The sequence below is a fragment of the Colletes latitarsis genome, chromosome 11 (assembly GCF_051014445.1).
Source record: "Colletes latitarsis isolate SP2378_abdomen chromosome 11, iyColLati1, whole genome shotgun sequence".
NCBI lineage: Eukaryota > Metazoa > Arthropoda > Insecta > Hymenoptera > Colletidae > Colletes > Colletes latitarsis.
In genome coordinates, this window is record NC_135144.1 from 24,446,840 (window position 1) to 24,468,244 (window position 21,405).

Here is a 21,405-nt window from a genome sequence, read left to right on the forward strand (position 1 = left end):
AGCGAGGCAAAACGATAGATTCAAGCCCAGCAGACATTTGAATGTCGAAAAAGAAGTAAGAAATTGGAGATTGAGATATCACTCGCCACTGTGTCGATAGTAGTGACCAGTAGTCAGTGAAACAGATTTTACATCGGACAAACCAAACAAGGAACCAGTTGTAAAATATGGAACGGGACCAGAGAAGTAAAAGCAAGATGTAACCCCACATTCAAGCCCAACAGACGCTTGAAGGTCGAAAAAGAAATTAGACAGGGGAGATTCAGAACTGACTCACTACTGGTCACTACTGGTCACTAATGGTCAGTATTGGTCACTAGAGTTGACCAGTGCTTGCCCAGTGGTCAGTAGTGGTGAGTAAAGGTGGAGCGCAGAACCACGAGGTTCCGTCACGTCCGCCAGCCTAGAACAGAAAGAGAGCCTCAGGCAGAAGAGTTCAAGGGGTGGGGAAGACCGTCCTTGGCGAGTTCACCAATCAATTAACGGTTAACCGTGCCTTTGACCGAAAAATGAATATTCTATGCAAAATGGTATTAAAAACAATTATTTATACAACCCACGTTATCGAGCATTGTTTAAACTATTGCCTGATGTTAATTAATAATTATTGCAAACAATAGGTATGAAAATATGGAGACATTCGAGGAGACTGAAAGTTTCTTTGAATTTCTGTCGAGAACCAAGGTCGTACATCACGTATTCATTTCTTCGACCTTCTGTCCTTTACACGATACTTTCTTTTGTATAAGTTTTCATCTTTGATTTCTTATCAGTAAATTATACAGGATTCTAACAACGATACGTAAACTACGTCACTAAAATCGCAAAATAATATGTTGCAACATCCAACAAAACACACATTAATGCACACGAAGAGAAGTTGTGTATTTTGGATCGTAAATTTGGAAAATATTCAAGCATCGAGGGGTCTAATCTCGAAACATGCGAGAACAACTCTCGTGTCGACCAATTGGAACGTTTTAAAAATATTAAAATCCTACGTATTTTCGAGAAAAACTATTCTTGTCGAGGTTATCCTAGGTAGGAATTGGGATTGTAAAAGAAATACAATAAACATTTCAAGCTACCGTTTTTCTTTTGATGCTGTGGGAAACATACACGAGGTATACGAATAGACCTTCCACCTTATGGGCTTTGATGACCCAATCTGACTGCCATACCGAGTTATTTTTTAAATAAATAAGGATTTTCGATGTAGTTGTCAATGAGGTACATCCTAACATATTTTAATAATCTTGAAATCTTTAAATAATCTTAATCGATTGGTTACTCTAATGAAATTAATCGGTTGATGTCCAATGATGGACCAAGGTCTACTCGTATACCTTGTCTATGGAACTATATCTACTGTCAGACGAACAATTGCACAGCCATCTACGACAGAACGTCCAAGTTTGTCGAGAAATAGTATGCTGTCTTCAACGCTAGGTGGCGCCTAAATCGTATACGACCAAAATATATTTTCAATAAAGCTCACAGCCCTTTTTTTTTTAATTTCTACATAGCTGGCATTATGGGCAACCTTCTTGAGAATGCAAGATTTATTACCCAATACGCGAATGACATAATATGTCCATGTGAACGACAAACTTAATGTCAAACCTCATTCTCAGAAAGTTATAACTTGGAGTTTGAAAACGTTGAATATTATAAAGTTTTTGAGAGGTACATGGTAGGGCTGTGATCCACAAACTAGTTACCTTGTACAAAACTTTAATGCACTCTAAAATTGAGTATGGCATCAAACGTTGTGATCAAAGCAATTTCAAGTTGTTCTTACTCCTTCACAAACATTTTGACTGAGTGCTGCAGTCTATAGGACTGAAACACATAAGAGCCACACAAATATAGGCCACTAAACTCAGAAAGAAAAAAAAAATTTCGGTTATATTTTCATTATAAAAAAAAAAGTTTATTATTCGTAGCTGAGGTGGCGCGTGGTACATACATGAGGTTTCCGACTACAACAAATCCTATAATTTCACGCAATACTATGTACAGACATGGTTCATGTTGCAATATTAATAGCTAGTATTAATTAACATAAGTCAACATTACGTCTAAATTATTACCCATTACACTATGATCTATGATTAATGTTCGAAAGGTCCGCGATATCGCGGATCTTTTACAACTTTAATTGTTTCGCGTTTATCTTCTAGTGCGTGTCCTGTAGTGCAGTTACCAAAAATTATCTGCCAACGATGCGTTCAATCCTTCAAATTTATGCTATCTCGCAGAATTTCTCAGTCGATCGATACGTAAATTTTCTCACCAACTTTACTTAACCCTTAACATAACATCCCTGATAACCGTGTGAACTATCGACGATCAATATTAACGACAACTACACTTACAGTTACGTTCACGCAAATGCTTAAAAACGCTTTGATAGAAAGTATCGTAAAGCGAGCACTGATTGAGAGATATTAAAAAAACAATACAAAGACAAAAAACTTGGATGGTAATAAATATTACTTCCGTAGACATCGATAGGTACTATTTCCCTAGTTACAATAATCGTACCTGTCTTCTTTCAGAGTATAAAAATATTTATGTGTTTAGTACCTAATAAACTCGTCGCTCTTGTAAACGGATAAGTATTTATAAGAGCACTTACGGTTTCGTTACTAGGATTCACGAGATTCGTACTCAATTTATTTCCATTGCGCTAATCGCTTACTTGAGCAAAAATAGAAAAAAAAAAAAATGAATGAACTTTTTATTGTTGGTGTTTCTATTATTCTATGTACGCAGAAGCTTCGTTTCGCAGGGGAAGAGTATAATTTTTAGGAGTATCAGAGAGATCATAATGATGAAATGAGATGAAAAGTATATAATAGACGCCTTAGGTTCTCCTTATTTAATATTACGAATGATTCGTACGTTGTAGTAATTCGTCGTCGAGGCGAAACATAACCTACTCTCATCGGACTTTTGGAGTATTCGCGATGAGCAGAAGTATTGTAAACGATAAAATGGCACCCTGAGTTGAAGAAGCACGGTCTTCAAGAACAAAAAAGAAAAAAAAAAAAAGAAAAAGAAAAAGAAAAAACGGTGTATAAGTACTTATAGCCGGGTCGAAGGAAAATTCGTCACGATTGGTAGGTTGAGATATATGAAACTAGAGCTGTCACTTTCTGCCCCAGACACATCGAACATAGCGTTAGAAATATTTAATGATATTCCTCTTCTGGTGCATAAAATGTTTGTTGCTCATTGTTCTATAAATTTTAATTACAAATTATCGTACATCTATGGCATTCAAGGTTCCAAAGCTAGAAATCGCAGTTCCCCCACTCTAACTCCATTATCATGGTCAGGAACGTTGTCTGATGCGTTACACAGGATATACCAAGTGCCATTTGAAATAAGAATTCAGAGATTATTCCAAGACTACCCTTTTATCTTCTATACGTATTTCTGACATTTTGTTGGATATAATTCAAAAATATGTAACACGATAATATATTTATTTAGAAATTTATTTATAATGTTCGTTCTTTATTCTTCGAATTACAGTCCCTTCGAAAATTCTCTTTTTTATACGAACAAAACATTCGTTATAAGGTTTCTTTATAACTCTGTGTCACTTTGAAGATTATGATGTCACATATCATTGAACTGACCTTAGGATAATCTTTAAAAAGTCAAACTATAATTTTTGCTCTATACGAAAATTAGAAAATAATTTCTTATTTTTATAAAATCAGTATTGGAGGTTATTTTAAACAGCACTTATCTTAGGGCACCATATACGTACGAGCTCTATAGAAGTACAAGACGGCATCACAATAAAGGATACAAAGTCGTGAATGAGTCTATCCACTTGGACAGTAGTGAACTAACTGTTAAATAAATGTTTTGTTGATCGGTTTCTACGTTACTCGCGTATGCTTGATCCCGTCGTTAATCTTCAGCCAGCAAAGTGGAGGAAAAATTCTCCCAAGCCGATTCTTTCTTCGATCAAACTATATGGTGTCAGAATCTTTCCTTTCGCCGCTGTCTATTATTCAAAGACAGAACTTGGCGCGAAATCGTCAAGTTGCATATTGGAATGTACTTTCGAAGGGCTGGCCGCCACTTTTCAAAATCCGTGTTACGAATGCGACGCTCTCGTTGTATCTTTTTTAGCAGGAGACACGTTCGTCGAATTCGCGATCTTGTAAGCGTTTCCCTTAACCTCGGCGGGATGTTTGTGGGTACTCGTCGAGGATTTTCTAGGAGGTTTCGTTATCTGGGTCGTCGACAGACCGCTAACCGGATACTTGTTTCTACTGGATGTACCACCGTTGTTGTTTCTCGTGCCGTTCTTCGTGGACGTCGAACACGTCGCCTCGGTAGGATGCTTCGGCATAACGAACGCTTTCGTCTGCTTCAGCAGATATCGGTCGTTGCACAATGCTGATATCAGCGGCAGATCCAAATTTCTGCTCTTCTCGCGAAGCGTCCGTATGTCCAACATTCCGTCTTCCTTTCCTTCTTCGTGCTCCTCCGTTACGCTCGACTTGGACGTCTTCTTCGGCGAAGAAGATGACGAGGAAGCCGACGGAAGCGGTTGATTCTTCTCGAGATTCTGCAACAAGAAATACAGAAATATACTTCCAAATCTTATAATTTTAAGAATTGCAAATGCACCGCTACTTTTTGAAAATCTCCCGTCTAAATGCTCTAATTAACGATACTGTCAACGGTCGAAACATTAGTTCTCGTCTGATTAAGCAACGTTGAGGGCGGTTAGTACTTGAATGTAGGTAACCACTTTAGGAACAGCGCGTATTGTTGCCATTATTGTATACTGTTTATATTACAGTTCTCTATCTATTTACCTGTTCTATAGAAAAATAGATTTACACGTCGGAACCGTACCTGTATTTCGTAGGGAGGCGGCGGAGGCGGCGGCGGAAGTCTGCGATGCTTAAGTTGCGGCAAAGACTGTAGCTTCATGTTGGAGGGAGAGTCAAAGCACTTGAGAATGTTCTCATCGCTTCTGGTTCTCGAGAACGCGTGAAGCGTGTGAGGATGCGCGGGCGCGGGTGGTTCTCGTCTGAGACTCTGACTTCCTGCCGACGAACAAGTGACTCCGCTGTACAGCGAGCTCGTGCTAGCAGCGTAGTGGCTGCTCAGATTACTATGTGGCAAGTAATTGTTGGAGCTCGTGTCGCTGCTACTGAGGTTTTGATTGGAGGCGTATTTAGACGGCGAGGAGAAGGAGGAACCGGGAAGATACGGCGTGCTACGATACATAACCAACGATTTGTTGTTGAAGGATGGATAAGGCGGAGGGGGATAGGCGGCCATGGCTGCAAGAAGCGAGCCTTGTTTCGCGTCGATGTACTCTTGCTTGGACACCGCGGGATCCTTCAGCGGGAACATGACGTAATCGACGTCAGAATAGAGCTGTTGTTTATACTGTTCGATCTGCGACCTGGCAACCTGGCTCGTGTAAACGGTAGCCAGGCTGGGTGGCGGCGGTGGAGGTTGTCTGGGGTGAACCATGGGTGGAGGTGGGGGTGGCGGAGGCGGCGGTGGCGTTAAGTAAGGCAACAGAACAGGGCCGCCTCGCGATGCGTGCACGTCCAAATAATTATTCGGTCCCACGACGAGGGCCGCGACGGGTGCGTGAACTGGCGTGGGTTTCATTTTATCACCGGGATAAGTGGGCGGTTGAATTCTGGGCGGCGGTTTCGGGGCGATCGAAGTCGCGTCGTTCGCCTGGACCTGACCGACGATGGTCTTCGACGACGCCAAACCGATGTTTGCCTTGCTGTTCGCGAGGCTGGTTTGTATCTTCGTCGACGTGACCCTCGAAACGATTTCCTCGCTCGTGGTCGGATAGAGGGTCGAGATCGCCTCTTGTCGAGTGACATCCGAAACTTCTGGGTACGGCGGCGGCGGCGGCGGTTCCCTGGGCGTCACAGCGTCGTTTCTCGGAGGTGTCGGCGGTGGTATCTGTATCCTTTCCCTGGGCGACGTGTAAGGGGGTGGCGGTGGTGGATCGGTCCTCCTCGGCGGCAGGGGCACGAACTCGCCGCGGGTCGCGTTGTACGGCGGCGGGGGCGGCGGTTCCCGATCGATATCCGGTATCTTGGATCGCGACGAGTTGATCGTCGCGTAATCCATGCTCACCGGGTAAGGAGGCGGCGGAGGAAGCTGCCTGTCGCTGTCCGTCCGCGGTGGCGGCGGCGGCGGAGGCATGGTAACGTAATCGCAGTCGGAATCCATGGAATTACTGATGGTCTTTCGGGGTGGATAACGACCGACGATCAGATCCGAGAGTTCGTCAGCCGACAACAGTGGTCCCACGCTGGAAGGATCGCTACCGTCGCCTCTGAAGCTTCCCGCGCTCAGAATGCTGTTGCTGCGCGACCTAGGATCGTCCAATTGTTGGTCCAACGAAACTACCGTCATCGCGGCCACCACGTTCACGACGTCGTCGTCGCCTTTACAGACGCTGTAAATTGGCTCTTGGTCTTCCGTGCTAACATCTTCCGTGTACACGTCGCTCGTTTCGGATCTAAGGCCGCTGTGGATGGTGTAGAAGCCAGACGTCACCGAAGCCTCGTCGGTCGTCGACTGCACGGAACTTAAAGCGCACACGTCGCTCGCTGCCGAAGATTCGTTGGCGTCTCCAGTCGGCGAGTACAAGTCTCCTATTCTCTCGTCTTGCATCTCGCTACTTCTCAGTGTGTATACCCCGCTGGTCTCGCTCGCGATATCTGTACCTAGAAACGACATTTTTTCTTCACTTATTCGATGGATACGTGAAATTGCACATTCGTGGGAAGGGTTCGATATCTCTATAGGTCAAGGTAAACAGTTTTATTTTGAGATTTAAGGCTTTCGCGGCCTGAGTCTATACTCGAAGTTAAGGCTTCCGGATGGTTCCAGTAAATGTTGCAACCTGCGTGTGGAGCCTCCAGCCCTGAAGATGCAGATTGTAACATTTGCGAAACGACGGCGAATCGCTGAAGACAGATGCAGCAACCATCCGAAAGCTTTGACCTCGAGTATACAGTTTTACTTCGAAAAGAAGAAATATTGACAATGTTTTCCATGGTGCGTTTAGTTTTATTTGAGCAGGGTAGAACATTTGATCGTTGAGAATGTTGTGTAAATACATAAGATCCTCAAATTAACATAGGCGCCCGAGGAATTTGTTGATCCGATCGAGAATATACTTGTGGTCGGAAACTAAATATAATTTATCGAAGAATATATAACTCGACAACGGCTGATCGAAAATAAGAAAACTGGTCGAGGCTCACCTGCATATTTGCCAACTTTGTTGCACCTGTCGTAAATGGCGCCAGGAAAGCTAGCGGTTTCCGACGAAACCGCTGAATTCTGTGCCGTATGCGAATAACCCAACTCCAGACTGGATGTTGCTGAAGTCCGACGCATTCTCGGCGGTCCACCAGCAGGTGCGTTCACGACCACGACGGTGCTGCAGCTGCTGCTACATTGTGACCCTTCGGCCGCCGTCGCTGCATTCGACGCTAACCTCAGCGCAGCCGTCGTAGGTGTGTTATCAGCTCCGTCGACTTCTATAATAAAAATCGTCGAACAATTTTTAGAACACTCTACGATTCTGCTCGTAGTCATTGCGAGCAGCAAAGGTGTAATTTTAACTCATAAGTGGATTATCGGGACCGCAGGTTTAAAACTAATAATTGTTTAATATATATCAATATAATTATTTGAAAATGTATGTTATCCTCCATTAGTTCATTGTTTACTAAATGCTTCAAAGGAAAGTTGATTTCCATTTACCAACTTGATAAGAACCAACATTAAGTAAAATGATTTAGTTGTGATCGAGAGTCCACTTAAGGGTTAATGCCAACAGGGTACAAAATGCGAGAAATCCTGGCACGCTTCCCAAAAAGAATTATATCGTTTATCGCGATAGACGTTGCAAAAGGTAGCGCTGATTTTAATAAATCATATTTACTGTCAACGTGGTAATACGACGAAGATGGGGAAATCGCTAGATGCTGTGTTCGCGTAACAACTCTTATATAATATTTTTAAATTAAACTCGTAACTCGAGCTACTGTACGACTTCAGAATTTAAAAAATTGTTAAAACCAGATCTTCCAAATGTGCGATTCATACTATTTTCTATTTAAAAAATATGTTCTCCACTAAATGGTGATTACGTGGAAAAATAAATGTGAACGTTAAGAGTGAAATAAATACTTTATTTTAAAATGAGTTTTTATCGTTCCTCTTGTCTAGGACATATTCTGTAGGCCTAGAAACCTTAACTATCGATCAACCCTGGTAGCTGTTGCAATATAAGGTGGAAAAGTTCAAGGCAAAAACCTGCCTACGCTATTCTTATAAAAAAAAAAAAAACTATACGAATCTCGTTCGTGTGGTTGGCATTCCCCCCCGGAAAACAGTGTAATTTCAATTCCATTTAGTGCGACTAGGTCTTGACGCAGCTAAACAAATAAAAAAAATTTATATGCAACCGTCGATAAGCTTACCGTCCACGGTGGAGGCCGGCGACAACGGCATCGAACGATCCTCGTCCGCGTTGGTGCCGTTGACGACAACCTGGACGCCCGTGTGCGATGTGTTTTCAGTAAGACGTGGCAGACATTCGGTCGAAGCGGGCGCCGTATCCGGCTCGTCCTCGCTATGAACCCGATCGCTGACAATTCCGGAAGTTGTGTTAGACGACGTGCTCGAGATCACGGAAATCCGTTGATCCCCGCGCGCCCCGCGTGCCGTTAAGCTCAGCTTGCATCGAGCGGGATACATGTAGCAGTCGCGAAGAACCTTCCTTTCTGCGATCACGCAAAATCAAACTCACCATTATTTTTTACTCGATCCGATCGTCGATAATCGAAAACTCACCTTCTTCCTCGCGCCTCTTCGCTTCGTTCACTCGAGGTGCTATGGCCATGGAGAACTGATGGGTGTCTCGACAAAGTCCCAGAAGCAGCTTGCTTTTGTCGTCGCATCCGCTATAGAGAGTGAGCTTGTCCGGCTGATCGACAGCGCGAATCTCGAACTTCTTGCGCTGCACAGAAGAGGAGATCGTGTGTTAAATCGCGTTCGTTGGCGACGTTTGGTCAACAAGACGAGGAGAAACTAACGTCGAAGCAGAGTTTGCCGATGTTATTCCAGGCGAAGACCCGCGGTGTCTCCTCCTCGGCGTAGACTCGCACTCCACGAGCACATATCGCGAGGAGTATGCGTCCCGGGCCTGGTTCGTTCTTGCTTCGTCTGAGTCGATAGAGGTGAGCGTTGAGCGGCGCCTCCAGCAGCACCGCCTCCCGGATGTATTGCAGCTCTGCCTCCTCCCTCGATAGGCCCCGGTTGTCTCTGTGCTGAGCCGCGAGCACGGCGAGCACATTTGACTCGAGGCACATCTAAGCCACGATCATTCATTACGTTTAAACGACTACTGTTCCTACTAACAACCATCAGGCACCGATTTCAACCAAATTTATCAGACCTATGCATCTACACAGTGCCAGACTTAATTAACATCTAATTTTCTCATAATCGGCTCGATAGCTAAAGTTGTAGATACATTTTGTCGAAATCGGTGCGAGCCATGCCTTACAAGTGTTTTTATTAAGTGTTCTTTCTAAGTATTCGTCAAATTTTCTGAATCTTCTCTGTTTCTAGAGTTCAGTGTGAATTAAGGACTTACGTGAGGCGGAAGGTAATTTGTGGGCTTGCAGTATCCCACATATCCTGCGTGTGGCCGGTGTCGTTCTTCGGAGTAGTCCCCAAGATCGGCTTGTAGGGCAAGACCCGCGAGCGTGAGCAATGGCGTAACGATAGATGGCTCGTGTAGGGGATGGTGAGGATGGAGGCTCTCCACCCCACCGCCATGCCTGACGACATTGTCTCGCAGTTGCAGGTAATAGTGGTGGCGCGTTGTCTCATCGCTAAAACAAATCGTTACTTCCTTTTTTACCTGACGCAACGGGTTATAATATCTAGTAATCAGAGATATTATACGATGGTTGATCAAAAAGTAAGGTTTCTTGGCGCGTCAAATTCTTTTATTGCTACTTGTACAATTATTAAGGCACGTATCTTGAACTTTAGACGAAATGCTATGTTTCTAACGGGGTTTCCAATTGGATAAAAACTACTAAAGATAAACTGATGTTTATTGTTTTACTTTGATGTACATTCGATGACGTTAGACGACCACCGCGATAAACTTAATTTTCGATCACTCTGGAGCTTAAATCAGGCTGCATCTCTCAAATAACACGGATGACTTGAAATAAACGAGAGACTGAACATGACTCTACAAGAAAAAGTTCCTAAGTAAAGGTAGAAACAAATAAAAAAATTTCCACACGAGACCATTTTAGCGCTGGTTGCGTATCAATATCTTTTTAATTTCTTCCTTTATCGATAAGAATGTTTTGTAACGTTTAATGTTTTACGAATAATGCTCACAAATTTTAAGAATGACATAAAAAACTTTCCTTCGAAACGTCGTAAAAAATACAGACTTGCTTTTAAAACTGTCCTCGCGTATTCGTCGCTCGATATCACCAGATTTTGAAACTCTATTTTCACAACTCGATAGAGCAGCTAAAAGAATTAAATCTAACGCGATCGAGTTATGTAACAGCACGTGAATTTGACAGGACATCGTGTTTCGACCCGTGCAGTGGAATGTCTTTATAAGAACGTCGACCGACTTGTCCGTAGGCATAATAAAGGTTTAGTGCAAGAAAAAAATTCATCTGCATAGAAGCACGGGATTTAATTATTCACCAGTCACGATACGATTCATTATATCAGCGACCGTGTCGGAAATATTTGAGAACCATTCACCGAACTTCGATCGATCTACCACCTTCCCCTTTTGGTTCCTCCGCCACGAGTAGGAAACGATCAGCGACCGTGAGAAGCTTATCTCATAGAAATGGCAAGGTTACCATTATAAATTATGCAAATGGTTTTTCGCGATTCGATACGCTATCCGTTGTACACCGACCGGTACATAGTACGTGGAATATTTTAACTAAAATATAGAGGGTGCTCCTGAAATAATAGCAACAATATTGTTTGATTGCATCCGACTTAGAAAGGGTGAAGCATTTAAATCGAGACAATATTTTGAAAACAAAACATTTTAAAGATCTCGATATTTTCATACGTGAAACGTTGTATTCTTTTTTCTAACATTTTAGTTTGAAAATTTAGGTTATTCGAGTCATTTTAATAATTGACGTAGAACTTTTGAAGAGGTACGCGTGACCCTGGATTATAGCTAAGAGTAGAAAGTGTCGGAATATCGTAACGTATTTACAAAATCATATGTAATAGGAAATTCTCAGAGAATGAATTGCTCAAGAGTTTCCCATCCTGTTGAATTGACGCATTCCAAACGTGGTAATCCCGAGGTAAAGAGTCAACAGTGACTTAATACTGTAATCGTTAAGAATGGAGGACTCCTAGCGAAACTGTTGGTATAATTTTGCAGGATTTCCAAATAAGCGAGTCTCTTGAAAATGTCGCGTTTATTGTAATCATTTCGATACAGCGATTTGAAAGTTTTACTAAAAAGAAAAATGGAAGAGGGAAAGGTTTCGTTGCCTTTTACGGATTGGTCGGTTCCTGTCAATTTTCAGATGTTGCAATATACTTCAGAATACGAAGGTGACCTTAATAGCTTGCATTGGAAAGCTATTGGTTTGTTTATATCGCGTGAAAGCTGCTACCAAAACGAATTTATCAAGGTGTGACATAATAATATTCAAGGTGACGCGTGGCGAGGAATAAAAACTAATAACGAGAACCTAATACGTATTGGAATTATGGTTGAGCAAGGACCCTGGTCCCCAGAGTTCCGGCACTATTACCACATCGTACGATATTAAATTCGTTTCAATGGCCACTCTCAAACGATATAAACAAGTGGTGCACAATCGCCATTCTCTTCATTAGATCGAATAGAATAAAATAATACGTTCTGTGGTTTATGTTTCGCTGGTAAAATCAAAATATAGTAAAACGTTAATTATCGAGCATAATTTAGTAAACGAAACATTTTCGACGATCAACCTATAGAAACGAAGATAGAAAATTTGAAATAGGGGAATGTAATAATATTTTGTTAATATTCTGGCACTTTCTGTGCCTTGGACATGAGATGATTCTTCAGATATTATCAGAATGCAGTATAACTATATTGTAGAAACGTTGAACGAATCTAGCGCGTTAATGGTTATATATTATTCGAATATAATGTTGCTTGTAATGTTCCTCGTTAACGAATCATGATTTCGTTATTAATCCTCGGGGAATGAAACGTATGCGCTGGGAACAAATAGTTGCAATAAAGATTAAGAAAAAGTTACAGATCGCGAGACAACGATCCTCGAACAACAGCACAGGTTCTGGTTGTGCTACGTTGCAGATCGCCGCAGCAACATGCATCGAAAGACACATAGTCATGCAACTTTGCGTAATGATAAGCGAGACGCATTTCTACCTGTTCAGGCCACGTGAGCTTCGCACAGTCACGTTCGATACAGTTCGCACGCACCACGCATAGCAATAGAAACTAACCCCATAAATCTGCGAAACAACAAGACGCGATTACGAAAGCGCTAGCCAACGGCGTAAACGCTGCATTTTGCGTTTCACATTCTCGATTCTGTCGCTTCTGTTGCCGCTACAAATCAATTTTCTATGGAAATTTTAATGTATCGTATATTCACAGTCAAATTAGAGTTTAAGCATCTAATACTTCATTATTTTCACTTTTATCGTGTTCCATATGCAGGAATACAATATACATCGAATACAATTTATGGGATACGTACATGGTATTGGATAAATCACAATTTTATTGAAATACTTCAAGTTTAACGTTGATTTTCAAAGGTTAAAATGCTATACTCGAATTCTGAATTTGGGATCCTGCAAAATTCATTGCTCCGTCTAATTTCTTTGATTTTTGCCCGTCGAAAACCTCGTCGTTTGGCCCACTGTGCGACGTGCGTGTATAAAACGAAGAACGGAAAATAGAAAAATGAACTAACGAGAGAATCGAGTCGGATATTCGGCGGCTGGTCAGCCATGGGTCCTTTCACGAATTAAATCCTCGTCGACGCGAACGTGTGGTGAATGCTGCGGGGTCCGATGCGAATCACGGGTTTCGGGTGGAAATCAGAAAGCAACTGCATATCAGTATAATTACCGGGACGAGTGCTTTCATTTAATGCACACGGTCTATCTATCACGCGCCACGTAATAATTTATAATTACACGAGTAGGTAGCACTTAGCTACCGGACAGGAGTCGAGATTTCGTTTCGTGAGGGAGATCCAGGGAGCCAAAGCCCAGCCACCCTTTGGACGTTCTTCGTTCCAGTCGCTCCCCGTTTCTCTATCCTCGTTGCTTCCCTCGGCCAGTCATACCGATCTATCTCCCTCGCGCCCGTCAGACTTTCGAACGCGTTGCAACACATGTGCGCAACACTGTCAAACTCTTTCGTTTCGTTTCACTCTCGCCGTAGCTATAATTCCTCTTTCCTTTCTTCGACTGTCCATCCTTCTCGGTCCTCGGGGCGAGCCAGGAACCCTTATAATCGCGATACGCCGCGACTAGGAAGAAAAAAAAAAGGGCAAAAGGCGGGGCCCTGGTAGGCTACGCGGGTTTGGCAGTTTGGCCGGATAAGGTGGCGCAAGGGAGCATTTGAAGCGGAACGCTAATTACTCCGATTAATTCTGCAATCCATTTGGGGGCCCGTCCGATGGCCGGAGCGTCCTCGACTAATTTAGCTTCCTACGAGAGGCCAGCCTCTTTCGAGTGAATAATTTGTCAGCCAGTGGGCTCGATCCGACTACCGGAGTTTTTATTCGCGCTTACGATTCGATCGCGGATTCGTCGGGGGACTTTTTCTGCTTTTAAGAGCCCGCAGGGAACGAATTTACCCCGATCGCGACGGCGAACGGAATATCGATGTTAAACCAAAGTACATTTTACGTTTCCCTCTGCCAATTTTTCTACAGGACGCAATTGCATGAAACACTGCGTGTAATTTATATGGAAAATCTCAGTCGAATATTTAACAAAAAGGAAACAAACTTTATTCTGTATCACTGATTACTGTATTCTGATTACTGTAAATAAAACTAGCATAGTTTGAGTTTTATTCCCAATCTATTCCTACGTATAAATATTTTAAATACTTTGGAGCCCGTGAAAATTGAGTTTGGGGTTAATGGCTTACCTTAAGAGCAACGGTGTGTCGACGTAATAACGAACTCGAAAGTAAAGGACGAAAGCTGGCCGTCCGCTGCTGTCTAAACCCTGCAAATCAAAGTATGATACAGTTAAAATTCGTTTAAATTTCAATTTCTTATGATGTATCTTTCTGTTTTCTCCTATTTACATTTATCGTTAATATTTGGGTTCCTACTATCGCCATAAAAAACATTTATGGCGACAACGAACTCCGACCATAGTATAAATCAGAAATTGAAATATAGATTTATAAAATCTAGGGTCTGAATTAGGTCTAGGGTTTTCTGTGTTGTTTCTGAAAAAATTGAGCGTAAAGTTTGAAATTCGCATGTAAGACCTACACTATCGTCCATATGTATAACCACACCCATCAACGTGTATACAATTTTGGGCAAATTAAAATGGTAAAGTTGTCATCCTTCAATGAAAAGAAGGCACAGCGTGTTTACGCCCCCACTTTTGTTATAATCCGCTGATTAGCTGTCACCGATCTTCACCGCTTTACCTTCTTCTCGTGGAAGCACGGTACCTGAACCTCTTACATGACACTTTTCTATTTAAATAATAATTAATAGTTTCTTGTATTCGCGATAAAACAACACCGAGGAAAGCATACTGTTCTCGTACGATTTCGTTCTCACCTCGGTCAAGTAATTTCCATAAACTCTAATAACATACATATATTTACAGAATAAAGGAACTTCTGGCATACCATGATGTTCTTCCAGAAATATCGTCCACCGTATTACTAAAAATCGAGCCAAGGGGTAAGAACGTTCTCGTAAATCGATTCTAAGCACTTGTTTTCGCTAATCGGACGCTAACAATAGCGCAAAGTAACATCAACGTCCGTTATTTTGTCCGGATTAGCATCGATCGCATCCGGCGGTCACTCGCGCCCCTCGTTGCACGAGATTCCGAGACAATGAATTGTTTTAATAATCGGATTGTTCTCTCGATGACTAGAATAAGTAACGCGACCCCGTCGATCAACTAAATCGAACAAAGGCGCGCGTTCGCATTATTCCTGTCGTCGAATCGATAACACCCGATATCGCGCGCGTTTTATTAACAATTGAGACCGCGAGAGGCATAAATCTTGGCTGATGGAGGCTTGGATTTACTCCGTTACGGACGATTCTACGAACGTTAACTTCGGCAGCCTCCGCGACTGTTACCGCGACGAAAGAAAAACCGCCAACGTGGGCGAAACCACCAAACCGTGAATACGCCCACGCGTCTCACGACCCACGCGCGCTCAAGCACGGTAGCTACACGCGTTCCACCGGGAATCGGGACTAAATTCGACTGGAGGATCCTCGGCTCCGTGAAACTCGGGACTGGTAGATCCGAAGATCGATAACGAGACCATCTGTTGGGTTCGGTGAAACCTGACAGGACGACTTTTTTAATATCTTTAATATTTCGCTGTCAGCGTTATCGAGAGATAAATACATCGGGTCGCCCGGAACGCTCGTAGCGATTTTTAATGGAACCCCAAAAGCGAAATCGAAAAGCTTCGAAAATATTGGGTCGGAAGGAACGTTCATTTTTCAAACAAACTTTAAACAGTAAAAACTGTTTTCGAAATATCCTTTCTAAATACTTCGAAACAGTTCGAAACAGTTGGTAACCGTTTAAAACCATTCGTTTCTACGGATCCCGTATAGTGATCATACTCTTCCGTAAGGTAGACACTTTTTAGCGAAATTAACCTGTTTCAATGCGCCGGTAAGCCGAACGCGTTCAACCATAAAAGGCACACGTGGAATTAAAACAAATCACGTAGCCGATGGTCGATTACGCGAAAAGCCTTCGACGAGAACGTCGATCTAGATCTAATTTTATTTCCTCCCGCCATTATCGCCGCGATCTATCTCGATGGTAGGGTAGGCATTCTATTTAAATCGAGCAATCAAAAGGATTCTGAGGGTTTCGCCGATAGAAACTGGAAGGAAGCGCTGGATACCGGCGCTGTTCGAGCGTGTACGGAATGGTCGATAGATCATCAGAGACGAAAGGTATTAAAAAAAGAGAAAAATCGAGGGGGAACGGCAGGGGACAGAGGACCGAAGATTGGAGCGAAGAAAGAACGAGGAGAGACAGGTACCAATAACGAAGCCGGGTCCAAATTCGGTAGCCGAAAATTAAACCGAGAAGGGTTTCTCTCGGTTGCGTCTAGACCTAGACCCTCCAGTTAAATCGTAGCAAATTATACCGTCGGGCCCATCCGCATATTTTACGAACCATAAATATTAATCCAGCTCGGTGTATGCCTCTCCATCTTCCCACTTCTGTCCCTCGTCCTTCTATCCTGGTCGTTCATGGACGGCCCGCGGCTATAGTCGCCGCTAAAATCGAGAGTCCGGAACAAACACCCGTGAATTTACATACGTGGACGGTGTAGACCTACTGGTTACGTGTACCTCGGTTGGTGCCTGTACTATCGGAATGTAGACGACGCCTATCTAGCTTGCTATCGGAGCAGGTGTACCGCTGATCATCGCGCTGATAGATCTCTGTCAATCGCGACCGTATTCGTTCCACTCTACCGATCCTCGACGGATAAAGAAGAATCTTTAGCAAAAAAAAAATATCATTTACATATTTACAATTCACGCGTTACATAGTACACGCAAACTGCTGGTTACCAGTCTCGTTCTACCTTCTCTCGATTCTGTTGTTCCTGCGTATTTAACGACCTCGCAAAGACACTATTAAACTTCAAACAGCACGCAACGGTTGCGTAAGATTTATTTAAAACGCATGCACATATCTCGTACGAATGGCTGGCATACCCTACGAATAGAATTTCAGAAAAATCACCGTCGATAAATAACACTCGGACTATATTTAATACGTCCAACTATTTTTCTCGGTTTGACAGCTATAAATTCCGTATCGCTCCGGATGTTGTGCAACTTATCCAATTATTTTTGCATCTAAGGAATATGTTAATAAAACACGTGTCGTTCTCTAAGGAAAAAGAAGACTCTCGATACATTTTTTAACGTTTGTTCTCGATTCTTCGATCACAACGTCGAGCAAAGAATGTTGGGAACGCAATATGGCGCTCTTTAGAGCAGTTACGAAATATCTCAGTGATTTCCGCGTTCTCCTCGATCCTCTCGCAGGTACGTGTAACATTTAGTTTCTCGAGCTCGTGATTACCCGAGACTCGAACCTGTCGTTGATTTCGAACCTGGTGAGACAAGCTCGGGCAACAGCTGTAAAATTCGACGTCAAGAGTCGGACGTCGGGAACGAATTGCTTTTCAAAATGGATACGGATACGGTTGGCCGGGACGTTGCAACCTTTCACCAAGAGCAACGTACGGTTTGTAACAGACAGCGTGAAATCGACGACACGTTTGTACGAGCGTGATTCTTTAGGTAGCTTCTCAGGAATGTATTGTTGATGTTGACTACTGCCGTTACTTGGCGCCTGACGCGTTGCCACTTTGTGAAAAATATCGGGTGGAACGGTAATCGCCCACTTATAAGTATTTCTACAGCATGCTCGACTGGATATAGTGCGTGCATCGATAAAACTTGTCCATTAGTAAGCAACGCTATACATCATAACGCGCCTGCTATGTCAAACAATATCTCAATCACCCTTATTTTTTCATCGCGCAATATGCAAACGAACGTATAAAGAATAACGCGACGAGATCGTTCCGTGCCCATTCCAACTGGAAAACAATTCCACGACGCTTTACGCGCGAGTTTCTCAATTATTTTTCGAAAGCAACACTATTTAAAACATCAATTTTTTATATTATTTTACGAAGCTTCAGGTGTCATTAAAGAAACGACATTAATTGCCAACACGAAATTTTGTCAAATAAAATCATTTTTTCGGACAACTAAACGCTATAAGTCCACGATGGACATTTTTAACATTCAGAAAATTTTAGTCAATTTCGTAAGTGCATCAATCACACGAATATATCAATTTTAACTATAGTATATTCTTTAACTACATGCCTCCTTACGACATATGCTCGATGGGAGATTCTAGAAGCCAAAATAAGACAAAAATCAAGAATATCAATTTCTTGATTGAGAAAAAAAATTTCAAATCATTCTAAAAAATTATTTTCGACTGCAGGGGTCAATTACAATCATTTTTGGTGAATAGACATACCCACGAAATCCTACCCACTTACGAGAAAAAAATTCGAATAGGTGTGAAATTTTTCGATAAAATTAAAAAATTTCAAATCGTTTTAAAAAAATTATTTTTAGTTCCAGGGATCAATTAGAATAATTTTTGGTCAATAGACATACCCCCGAAATCCTACCCACTTACGAGAAAAAAATTCCTTATCGAAAATACAATGTCTGACTAATGTCTGATTCCCCTGAAATTTCATGTGTATGTTTAAAAAATTATAACTCTTGAACGGATTGGCGGATTTGAATATTTCTAAATGCAAACAACGCATATTTTTGAAAAGAATACGTAGAAATTCTAAAAATGTTCGAAAAATTGATCTTTAACCCCATAAAGTGAAAAACCCCCCATAAAAGTGGTCCAATTTTCAAACGATCATAACTTCTACAATAGTGAATATACGTCATCGAAATTTTGGGAGGAAGTAGAGCTCATGGATTCCTACAAGAAAGTATTAAAGAACTTTTCTGTACAACGTCAAGTAAAATTACTAAAAATCACAAACGAATTTTTAAGAAAAATCGACAGGAAAATTTTTACCATTGATTAAGCCGAGAGTGTCGTGGCGCACAGATAGTTTTTCCGCTAATGTTAGAATTTTTCCTCCCTTTCGTGCAGCGTTTAGGAAAGGGTGGACGAGTAGGGGGGATTTTGAGAAACGACCCCTGGCGTCGATGGAATGGAAATCGAAAGTGTGACGCGGTAGCCTGGACGGGCTACTACGTACGCGTCGCATTCCATCGTCGGTGCGTATACGCTTGAAAAAGGCCCAGAGTCCCGGTCAATCGATTACGCTTCGTTGTTAACGCCGGCTGTGGTCCGCTAACGAAATTCCGCGCGGTGTGCGCGCGCCGCGCGTTCGCGAAACCCCGTGGGCAGGAAGAGAAAGGTAGCTAGGGGTGGGGATGAAAAGGGGGAATGCGAAAGAGGCCCCATAGAAAGTGGGGAGAACTAAGAAAGCGCCGATAGGGGAGGGGCCCAGTTTTAATAGCCGAAGACCTCTCGCACGGTTGCAGAAAATCTTCGCGGCCGATGTTCCCCCGAGATAAGCACGTAGTCCGGTAGCCCGGTTTTACCGGGCCAGTATTTATTGGTTATTGGTGTGGACCGTCATTAGCGAAACGGGGGTCCCACCGCTCCGAGCAGATACAAAGATATCGCACGAGGCGGCACGCTCTGTCTCTCTCGGGGCCCGCCGAAGAGGTCCCATTCGCAATTTCAGCCGCTCGAGTCCTGGTGTCCGACGATCGGGACGCATTCTGCGGAGTTGACAAATTCCTGCGGCTCGAGCCTTCGCCAACGGGGAAAAGCTTCGAATCGGCGATGTTGTTCCCTAGCCATACCGGGCCCGTTCCAACGTTTTACTCGCGTTTTTAATACGGTAGAATCTCGATTATCCGAGGCTGCCTTGGATAATTGAAAACTCGGATGATACGGATGGGTGTTCATAAATCGTAAAACAAAATTATGAAAAACGTTTCGATAGTGCAATATTGCACGTATGCATTTAAGTTCAATTACATAATTATTTAATTCTCTTCTATTACATTCCACAGATGTCTTAATACTTTACAAAGTTCATAGCACCTCGGATAATACGGAATCTCTGTGACGATCCTTGCAAAATTATTCTATTTCTTGTTTACTCTAGAAATTAAATTGATTGAAAAACAGCCTGATAAAATGTGATATCACCGTGTTAGATTAAAGGACCTATGCGTGTAAAATATGTATTGCTCGGACGATAAACAGTAGCGGGGCTCGCAATCAGTCTGGGCTCTGGGCAGAGAACTTGAAGTACCACTGATATCCAGTTATAACAACGACGAATTACCGGGGTATAATATTGTCACGATAAAAACAAAACCCGTTCGTATTTATCGAGTCATAGACGCGAAATTCGGTACCCTTTGGTCGACACTTTCTTCGGTCATTCCGCGCGTAGAAAGGGACACCGATGAGTTTGAGCAAAAGAAAAAGACAGAGGCAGTCCCGGCTTCTTCACGGTAGCGTCGACGAACGCAGAAAAGGACAGTGAGCGAAAGAAAAAAATAAAAGAGCTACTGTGGGTCGAGGCAGTCGGCGCAGTTTAAAAACCACCATATTGCTTATAAACAACGGTAGAATTTCATATTCTTTTTAACGTTTGATTATTCGCGAAACGTTCACCAGAACATTTACATTAATTGGATCACGTTTACTTATTTAATAAGCGATATATAACGCTTGCTAAACGCGCACGATTCAAATTGTATCGTGTTTAGTCCCATTTCAATCGGAAGAATCCAACGAATATGACAGTAACGTTTGCATTAAGAAAAAGTCAACGATATAAAAAGTTTTATCGACGCAAGGACTTATCTCGTCGATTGTTTTCTTTTTTTTTTTATTTTTTATTTTTTAGTCACCGTCGAGCCGCTCGACGACCCGTCGGCGTGTTAAATAACTCGCGTGGCTGGTTCCAAGGGGGATCCACCCTAGTAGTGGGGATAAAATTTTTGCACTTAACGCAGACATCAGTTTCGCTTTTATAGCGACAACGCTGTATATTGCGAAGCTACTCGTCTTGAAGAGGACTGCTGTTGTACGCTCGTTTAGCGCTACCCTCCGGGCAAAACCACGGCCGTCATCGTGCACCCACGGATGGAAATGCTAATTTGACCGAAGAGGCCCTTCTACGCACCCTTCTCTTTTCGCCGCGAGCGTGCTTCTTTCTTTTGCTCTGAAATCGTCTTTTTCTTGATTCCTCGCGGCGAAACGTACCGTTCGAGCACAAACCAATTCGCGAGCATTATATGTATATACGTGGTAAAACGTATGCCATTGCCGAGCGCGAGGTTAATATTACCAAAAATATTCGATACTTTACGACGGTGAGCCAACGCGGATGATCGATACGGCGTACAATTAAAATTTCATAAGTTTGCATGAATATTAAAAATAATTTCCGAGCCGATC

The 21,405-nt window shown here is 42.6% G+C and overlaps 1 protein-coding gene across 1 annotated transcript in view; it reads right to left on the minus strand.

The window, feature by feature from the left end:
• Window positions 1–1,951: 1,951 nt before the first annotated feature.
• Window positions 1,952–21,405, minus strand: part of LOC143347817 (protein expanded) — a 90,870-nt gene continuing 71,416 nt past the window's right edge. Inside the window, exons 6-13 of the mRNA XM_076777373.1 lie at window positions 14,255–14,334; window positions 9,695–9,935; window positions 9,132–9,407; window positions 8,890–9,055; window positions 8,517–8,819; window positions 7,290–7,568; window positions 4,891–6,746; window positions 1,952–4,597 (exon numbers count right to left, since the gene is read on the minus strand). Coding sequence (XP_076633488.1) covers window positions 4,121–4,597; window positions 4,891–6,746; window positions 7,290–7,568; window positions 8,517–8,819; window positions 8,890–9,055; window positions 9,132–9,407; window positions 9,695–9,935; window positions 14,255–14,334 — 3,678 coding nt within the window. The 3' untranslated portion in view covers window positions 1,952–4,120. The remainder of the gene's footprint in view (window positions 4,598–4,890; window positions 6,747–7,289; window positions 7,569–8,516; window positions 8,820–8,889; window positions 9,056–9,131; window positions 9,408–9,694; window positions 9,936–14,254; window positions 14,335–21,405) is intronic.